The sequence below is a fragment of the Mchenga conophoros genome, linkage group LG7, assembly GCF_057382185.1.
Source record: "Mchenga conophoros isolate Kocher_MC1m ecotype Shallow Benthic linkage group LG7, M_conophoros_male_GT1.1, whole genome shotgun sequence".
NCBI classification, from domain to species: Eukaryota; Metazoa; Chordata; class Actinopteri; order Cichliformes; family Cichlidae; genus Mchenga; species Mchenga conophoros.
In genome coordinates, this window is record NC_140532.1 from 64,104,471 (window position 1) to 64,114,407 (window position 9,937).

Consider the following 9,937-nt stretch of genomic DNA (forward strand, 5'->3'; position numbering starts at 1 on the left):
ATTATTATTATTATGGATGGTTGGATGGGTTCATTATGCATTAACACCGATGTCAAATTCATTTTACATTGTGGCCCACATGCAGACCACTTTGATCTTAAGTGGGCCAGATGAGTGAAACTCTGCTTATTGTCATTGACCAGAGGTTTAACTGCACATTTACAGTCCAAATCGGTTTTTCTACATGATAACGTTTTTGTACTGTAGTTAGTGAAAAAGTAACACCAGCCTTAATGATTCTGGGCTTATATTGTAAAAAAAAAATACATGTGTAAAATTAGAGAAGCAATTCTGCTATCTCATTGCCCAGACTGTTCTGTAATTATATAACAGAAAGTTTTAGTTGTTAATTTTTTTTTTTAATTTTTTGTCTGTGGACTTTTTGCAAATCAATAAATTGCTCTAGTAGAGCATCATTTAATTGCTTATTTGTTACTTAATTACTTTGTTATGAATGGCTATGAGGTGGGAAAAGCTGTAAAAGGTATGAAAATACAGTTAAAAGTCCAATATTTGTCATCTTTCACATTTTCCAAAACCCCCCAATGTGCCTGATTACACTCTTTGCCCGGCCGAAGATGGCCCCCGGACCTTATGGTTGACACCCTTGCATTCGTAGCTGGACTGAGAGCACTTGAAGGCAGCACCAAAACCATCAGCACCTCCCCTGTGTCAGACAGTGACGTCACCTCCCTGATAGACGGACAGCTGAAAGCTCCTGGCTCAGCGGGGTTGTTGACGTTTTGTTTTGACCGCTTTTGTCTGGATTTTTGGACATTATCCGCAGATTCACAAGCCCGCCTTTCGACCCTGCCATCACGCGTCAGTGCGGGGATCCAGCAAAGATGAAATGGATGTTTAAAGAGGACCATTCCCTCGGTAAAGGGGTTTGGATTGTTATGAAACGAGAGATCTTGTCATGTCACGCACCCTCCGTTCTGTCTTTTTCTCCGCATCCATTGTTGCCATCTCATCCCATATAGGTGTAGAAATGTATTGCTTGCCTCAGCATATAAATCCATGATGGCTGATGCTGCATGGCTAGCAACTAATGCTAAGATTATTCTTGCAAGTGTTATGACCGCTGTCAAAATCCGGCTCACCTTTCATATCCCTGATGCATCCAATCAATCCTACCCCGAAATGTGTTTTTCCACTGCATGCATGTTCTTAACCAAAATGCATTTAAAAATCCCACAATTTAATGTTGCTTTGCCTATATGTAATCACTACTTAAAACCCTGTGGTAATAACATGATTAAGGGCTGTCAGGGACTGTTGTGGCAAATTCGGCTGTATGCAGTAGGGCTACAACTTTTTGTGTTGGTTCATGCTGCTGGGTAACCCCCTCCAGGGTCTATTTAACTAGGCCTTATAACTTAAATGGGTACTGAAGAGGGCTTCCTCAGTGATTCAGAGCTGGTAACACCTAACACAAACAGTGTAAGTGTTATTATGTTTATTAATAATGTGCCAGAATTTGGAACTGAGTTTGGTGTAAAGTTCTCTCCAAATTTAGATTGCTGGAACGGCTTTGCTCCTCAGCCTTTGTCTCCATACTCTCTTCAGATAATCTCGAAGTTCCTTTTTAAAGAAACACACAGCAAAAGTAGGCCTCTTAACTGGGCTAATGAAAGTGTGCACCTAAATGAAGCACACATCTTCTCACCCATCACCTCATCCTCTCTGACCTCTGTTCATTGTTTTCCCTGCTGCATGCAGTCTTTCCTCCAATAGATGCTCTTTCCTCCTCCTGATATAATAATCACTTAATAAAAGCTGCTGATGTGACTTACTACTGATCTGTGACAGTAATGCCTTTAAGTGTCCACTTTAACACACATGATCACACTGTGAGTTGATGTTAGAAGGCATCCGCCGCTCTGTCTGCGTAAACTGCAGTCAACCTTAATGCTGTGCTTGAATGTGCATTTGAGCCGATATATCTGACTAGCCTTGGCTTGAAAGGCCAGAGGAATCCCAAGAGGCCTCGCTCAGCCCTTTAATCTCTGACTTCCTGTTTGTTTCCTGTCTCTCCTTCAGAGCACCGATGTGTGGAGTCAGCCAAAATACGCAACAAATATCCTGACAGAGTACCGGTGAGTTGTGGGGGAGGGCAGTCACCCAAAACCTGCTAAATTCACATCAGGATTGGTTAAATGTGCAGTCCTCTGGCATTGTTTAAATAAGCAGAGCTGTAGGCCCGTAGCAAGAAGGATGGTCCTTCTCATCTTTAGCCTGGAGGATGCAACATTCACGGTTTCCATAAAGAATTTGAGATTCTGATTGACCAGACCACCATCCATTTTCTTCTGCCTATCCGGGCAGAAAATGACCACAGGACAACTTTCCATTTCTCCTCAGTCTGTCTTAATTAAGTTAGGCCCCAGCAGAGTGCCTAGGTCTGTTCAGTTTGTCTATTTTTTCCATTGACCATGGTTTACTAATGTATTCCTAAGCCCATGCAGTGATTACTATAGAGAGCAATGTCTGTCTCTAATGCAGTAGAACATGAGGACCCCAGAGATCAAAATTTAAAATTAGTTTTCAGCCTTGTCCCTTGTGCAGTGGGATTTTCCCTCCTTTGTCTGAATCCTTTAATGATGTTGTGCGTCACAGACGCAGCGACAACCTGGGCACACTCTACCTCTCGCACTATGGCAGCTGGGATGGGCCACAGTTATGGCTCTGTGACGTTTGGTGTTGCATTCAGCCAGTGAAAATTGCAAATGCAATAAAAACATGCGTGGATAGAAGAAGGACTATCAGCCATGGATTGTGACGCACCTTAAAACCTTACAAGTACCTTGCTGCTGAGGGCTTACTGGTGACATATGTTCTTACAACTTCACTCACAGACATTATTGTAAGGCTAAGCTTAATGGTCAGCCAGAAGCTTTCAGATAGGGAGTGCAGGTGTTTGCTACAGTATTGGGAGATTTGTGGCCCACACACAGCATGACCACAGTGTGTAAGAATGCATTTGTCTGTTAATGTGTGCACTCCAGGTGATAGTGGAGAAGGTTTCTGGCTCTCAGATAGTGGACATAGATAAGAGGAAGTACCTGGTGCCCTCTGACATCACTGTGGCCCAGTTCATGTGGATCATCAGGAAACGCATCCAGCTGCCTTCAGAGAAAGCCATCTTCCTCTTCGTTGACAAAACGGTCCCCCAGTCCAGGTGAGAGTGCGCTGCGTTCTGCAGCAAGTCAGTAGATTTAAAGGTCAAACTCATGAGTGTGCACCACAGAGACCAACTCATTCTTCTCGATAATTTTATTGAATGTAAATGTGTTAGATGATTTGAACTTTTTTTGAGTTTAACAATACCTTTGAAATAAATATTTATGCTGTATATTGTTAATATTTACTTTGAATTGCATGAATTGTACTCTGTAGTTGTAGCTTAAGAAAGAAATGTGAGTTACGTTGATTTTTTTAGCATCTGTTCTCCTCACTCAGATGTCTCCTGGGAACCAAGAATTAACTGATTCGAGTTTAGTGGTTTTTGGCCATATCGCCAGAATTCATTACATAGTTACAGCAAAATTTCTGCAATAAATACATAAAAATAATTATGTTTAAAATCTGTTAGCCACATTTTACCCTGGATCAACAGCCTGACGTTATCAAAGCTGTAATGTGCGCACTGTGTGTTACCTAAAATGTGTTTAACCATTCATCTTGTGTAACTGATGAGCAGGATCGTATGTAGAAGTATTTCTTATCCAGCTCCATTTGAGTCTGAAGCTACACTTTCACCTCAATCAAAACTTTCACCAGTTTTAAGATGGAATAAGCTTCATGGTTGTTGTAAGGTTAAGTAAACAAAGAAACTGGAAGCACAGCTGAACTTGGTGTATACAGACAAACATGAACAAGAATAAAAGAGTAATATATTATCATAATTTAAAACACCAAGTACATAGGGGCTAATCCTAATGTTAGCAGCTTTATCAATGGTATGGGTAAACAGTGGAATAGATGGAAATAATAGAGGTAGGTGAATATTATAGAAGGGGTGGGGGCGTCAAGGGTGGATCGATCCAAATATCGGTAGTATCGATACCAGCGCTGGTATTGGTATTGGAGCAATATTAGTGCGATAGCGTCGATACTTTGTTTCTCTCCTCTAAGTTCTGTGCGTTGCTCCCATTCACCAGAAAGAAGTCATGTCTGTGTAAACACTGCTCCTCTTTGGACACTTTGCTGTCCTGTGTTTAGTTGCCCTTGGGTCACGTGTCCTACCGGCACTAAACAGCTGTAAATACTAAAAACAGTGATACTGTATGTATTCGAAGAAAATTCTCTTCTGTGGCTACACCATCAACCATAAAAGACCATGAAAAAGCACAAGAAATGAAGAGAGGAGGTAATGTGTATGTAAATTCCTCAAATTGACCCAGACAGACAGAGCTCGCTGTCACAGTCCTTTCAGAGAGGCAAAGAATATCCAGGTAGCTCACGTAGTGGTGAAGCTAATGTTAAATAATTCAGTTCATCAGCGCAACTTAACGTGGACGTGTTATTGTCCACCGTAATTGTTAGTGGTCATTGAATTATGTTCATGATGATTCATCTTATAAATCATGACACATCACTCTCCACCATATATTATTTTTACTATAGTGCTTTGCACTTAAGGTAGATATTGCACAGGGATCAGCAGTTTTCTAGGTGTGAGTGTTGAGTAGCCTGATGGTCGATGGGAAGAAGCTGTTTTATGCTCTTTATGCTCCTGTACTTTCTTTCATAAGGCAGCATGAAAGTCTCTCATCTATTCGTCGTTTATTCAATTAAATCCGGTTTTACTTATATAGCACCAATTTCTAACAAAAGTCACTTCATTGTGCTTCATATTGTGAGGCTAAAACCCTGCATTATTAGAAAGAAACCCCAGCAATCACAAGGGACCCTATCAGGAAGCAGTTGACAAAAGTGGGGAGAGCAAACTCCCTGTTAACAGGAAGAAGTGTCCATCAGAAACAAGTAGGTGCAGCCATCTGCTCTGACTGGTGGAGGCGGGACGGGATGGGATCAGAGAGAGGCGGCTTATCAAAGGAATCTGCTTCTGAGTGCTTTGTAGCACGCTGATACTGCTCTCCTTATTAAAGTCTAGCCACAGCACGTATGCCACCTCTTCACTAACAAAGCAATAATGCTGGAGCCAAATCTAGAACCAGTTCCACAAAAAAGACTGGCTCTGGGACAACGTTTTTTGGCATCGTCTCTACTGATGTGGTTGCTCCAAGTAGTTGTTTAGCAAGAGGATGTCAAAGATGTTTCAGAAGCACAGCTCCTACAGTCCACAGCTTTGATAAATGGAACCAGAAGGAAGAACCACTAGCGGCTCTTTTTTATTTTTAAAACTTAAATTCATTTTTTTATGAGGAATTTATTCCACACGTAAATCAGCTGTTGTGAGGAATGTTCATGTTCATGTTACAAAAACATGCATCTGGCTGTAATCGCTGAGCTCTCAACCTCCCATTGAAGGTATTAAACAGACGGCCTGTAGTTTTTATCAGATTTGACAGTGAGTCTAATGAAATTTAGACACACCGACACAGTAGGGCTTAACATTGCTCAGGTCTTTGTCATATTTGACATGACATAACCACTGGTTGCTAAGGAAATGTGCAATGCTAGACTGGTTGGCAGATTTCCCAGGTAATTCTCAGTAATTACTAGTTGTTGTTGTTGTAAAATCGACGCAGTTCCCACCTTTAAAGTAAACGCTGCAGCTAACTTTTACTTTTAAAGGCACACGGTCTGCAGTTCTGCTTCTGCAGTTTAACTTTGAACAGTGTGAAAAGTGCAGGTTTTCTGCAGGCAAACCCATCATTGGTTCCCCACAGAAAACCACGATCTGGGCCTTGAGGGTTAAACTAGGCTAGCCCATAGCAGGTTTGCCCTTTTGGGTTGGCAGTGGGTCTATCCACAGATCTCCCGCATGAACCCTGAGGAGGAACATTTGCTAGAATGATTGCCAAATGCCCAAAACCACAGACAAGTTATCATCACATATCAACTTGTGTCTACAAAATCTCAGTACATGCAGTTAAATCCTGGTACTTAGATTACAGTTTCAAATTACTTTTATATCTGTTCCTCCATTTAAAGGGTGGAGCTGCCCAAATAACTGCTGGGTGGAATTACCAAGGTCACTATAGAGTGGTGAGAGTTGCTTCAAGAAGGATTTTGATATATCTGTGCACTGTATATAAAGAATGCACATAGCTAGTATTGGGCCACACCTCAGGCTCAGCTTCTGAATCCGGTTTTCAGTCTCATTGAATTTCAGTCCTGTGGCATCAGCACATTAACTGTGCACCAGGAGCTTAATGATACGGGTTTCCAAGGCCGAGGAGCTTCTGTCGGTGTAATGTGTTTGTTGCCCAGGCCTTTTTTTATACGGTGTTGGCCTAAAAGTGAATCTATTCCACAATATGCATTTGTTTTAATTGCCAGCAGGGGGCGACTCCTGAGGTTCTTTGCTCTGCGACTTCACGTTCCTGATTACTTAATGGGCTAACTCAAAGTAGTTTGAAGTGATACTGAGTAAAACCTAAATTTAATTTAATAATTATGGTCATGATATGAGTCAGAAACCAGGATATCCGATAGCCGTCTTCCAGCATGTTATTCAGAAGCTCACACTCATGACCTCTCAAAACAAAAAGATGAAGGTGGCATAAACACTCGGCGCAGTAATGCAATGGTGTCGAATCTGTCTTTAGGTAAAGCCTGTAGACATGACTGACTCTGTTTTGTGCATCATCTAACTATTCGGTTTTTACTGTGTTTCAGTCTGACGATGGGCCAGCTGTACGACAAGGAGAAGGACGAGGACGGCTTTCTGTACGTGGCCTACAGCGGAGAAAACACCTTTGGTTACAAGGCCTTTTATACAGCACAGGGTTAATGCATAACTGATTACTAGTTTCTCTCTCACACGCTTGCACACACACACACACACACAAAACCCCAAACACACCGACACATTAGGGCTTAACATATACTGGTGCATAGTGCTTCAGAAATTGGCCTTTACATGTGTTACACAGGTAACGCACCTACACATTTGGCACTCGCATTTCTGATCAGCTTTTGATACTTAAAACTGCTCATTTATGATGCGAGTTTGCTACAATAAACAAACTTTTTTCCCCAGATGCTTGGATGATGTAAAAAACAAACAAACAAACAAACGCTGAACTTTATCATGATCTCCATTTCAAGGCCAGTTACTGAGAGAATTATCTTTAACACTGCCGCGAATCTGAATAACAGTCATGTACATTAAAGCCACTTCAGATACCATTCATCATCCTGGCACTGTTAATAAACACACACACACACACGCATGCACAAACCAATCATTATGTGACACAGTCATGCTCCATTTTATTTGTTGTCACAGATATTTATGTTCAGTGGAAGTGAGAAAGAGACGCAGTAATCCTGTGACTAGAATACTTACCCGCATTCTTTGTATTGCTCATCATATCATGTATGAAATGTTCACCACAAGACAAAAGATACTCATTAGAAGGCCCAGGATAGGCTTGAAGGTTGATCATAAGCACGTGAATGTTAGCCGGCGCCACTCCTCGGGATGTTACCGAGACTGCCCCAGCCCGACGGTAGTCTCTCGGCACAGGATGTTGTGCTGGATAAACACGAATTCATTGAACTGCTTCAAAAAATCCAACACTTTACTTGAAGTTTTAAAATACCATCAGAAAAAACAACAACATATAAACAAAATACAATTAATGACAAAACAACCTTATAATTAATAAAACCTTAATGAATATTTCCTCAATTTAGAGACACAAACAACCGAAGCCTCGTTATTTATTATTATTAATTCACTGAACTTTTAAAAATGTAACATTTCTGTTCAAACCCATTAAGTTCTGAAATGTTCAGTGGGAGTTATTCTATGAATATTACACTGACAGCACTAATAAAATATTCTAACAGTCTTCTGATTCCCCCTGATTCATAATAACCTGTGAATGAGTTTAGCTAAATATAAATGATGTAATGGTACAAGTCAAACATATTGACCGCACCCAGATAGCAAGGAGACACTGAACAGATGTTGATTTTCCATCTGAACCATCAGAATCGTCAGGATGGAAATGTCAACACAAAACCAATGTTGAAACAACATTGAAATACCGATGAAACCTGACACTGACATTGAAATAACATTGATTCACTGTTGTTCTGTCATCGTTGGTTGTTGATCTATTTCTAGTTGACAAGGTGACAACAATCACGTTGAAAAACCATCGATTTATGGTTGAGCGGGAAATTAAAGCTGCTCACACTCAGCTGCGGTGTATATTTAGCACTGAGAGTTTCATGTTCCTGCCAACTTTGTTGTCACTGCACACTCAGATTTGCACATGTGCTGGTCTGTCACCGTGCAACATGGATGACCGGAGTGTCGCGTTACCGTCTTAGCCAGCGTGCGCAAGCGTGAGCGGCCGGGAGGTGACTGCAGTTCACAGCTGTGGGTGAACTTCTCTCTTTTTTCTTTTTCTAATCCAATATTTAAATTTTAGCATTCAGTGTTTTATTTTTACTACCTGTGTCTTGGGGTGCAGTCGAGTCCTTATGTGACATTTAATTAAAAAGTAAAGCTATTTGAATTGTATTAAACTCGTGTGAACGTTTATGTTTAAATCCTGTTTAACATTTAATTATGGGCTCATTAACCACAATAATAAAGAGCTCGCTATTTATTTGCGATTTTTATTTCTGGGAAACCTCATCCCTCATGAAATGTGATTGGGAATTGAATATTCACAGATCTGTAATTAAATTTTTTTGCGCGAGTCCTGCTGTGTCTTTTGTGTTATTAATGAGCTGTGATAACTGGGATTTACACTTCAGTGCATTGCACCATTTCACTTTAGGGAGCTCAAAAAATGGACAGTAAAGAGCCGAAAGGATGAAATCGTCATTAAAACGGAAACTTCTTGGCTACTCAGAAAACACACTTAAAACCAGGGCTGAAGGATGTATTCAGGTCTTTACTTAAAAAAAGTAATTAAGTAAGTAAAACTATATTTATAGGGGCAAGGATAAAAAAAAAACAGCATTAAAAAATGAAAAATGTGACAAAACAATCACCATAAAGTGATTGAAAAACTTACAATTCAACAGAATCTTTTCTGAATGTGTCATGAGATTTAAATATGAATTTTAAAACAACGGGAGAACTATCGGGTTAATAAACACGGAGGTCCCACTCTATTTTTGGCTTTATAGGCTTGCAAACATGGCTGGAGCAAAACCTGCGTTTAGAAATGACGCGCCGTGCTTTGTCATTAACTTCAAGTAAAGTGTTGTTTGTCTGCAAAGCATTCACAGCCTTTTCATCTCTCAGCTCTCACGTTGCATTCAATATGACTTCAAGCTTGTAACTGAGATAATAAACTTGTATTTAAAAAGTTTAACAAATTCAAAGACCAATGGAGCCAAAGGATGACGTTTCATACACACAGACTTATGGCCGGAGGAGATGCCTCCTGCTGGCAGGTTTAAGACTCGCACTGGCTTCATTTTGCACACCTGAAAGTTACACCTGTCCGTCCACTGCAGAGCGTCTATGGATGACTCTGAGGCTGAACTTTTAGTTGCACCTGTAGTTTCTGGTGCTGGTTTCCACCCATCATTTGACCTCGTTGCAGTTTTCATGTCTGCGCTCCACAAAGCTGGTTCACTGTCTGATGTTGTGTAATATGCATTGGTAATTCTTATTTCATCAGTGTTGTATGAATATAAAACATATCTTAAAGACATAAATAAATTTTAGATATCTGATAAAGGGAAGGTAGCTGGAAGACCTGACCAATAAAAACTAATGTAAAATTTACGGTGTGGTCTTTGACTTGGTGGTTGCACTGTAGAGTTTCAC

The 9,937-nt window shown here is 40.6% G+C and overlaps 1 protein-coding gene across 1 annotated transcript; it reads left to right on the forward strand.

Moving 5' to 3' along the window:
• The first annotated feature begins 664 nt into the window (after positions 1-664).
• Positions 665-8,852, forward strand: gabarapl2 (GABA(A) receptor-associated protein like 2). The gene is made up of 4 exons (XM_085280755.1): positions 665-879; positions 2,044-2,099; positions 3,009-3,181; positions 6,811-8,852. Exons 1-4 carry the CDS (start codon positions 846-848, stop codon positions 6,923-6,925), a joined length of 378 nt encoding a protein of 125 aa, XP_085136881.1. The 5' UTR covers positions 665-845; the 3' UTR covers positions 6,926-8,852.
• The last annotated feature ends 1,085 nt before the right edge of the window (positions 8,853-9,937 follow it).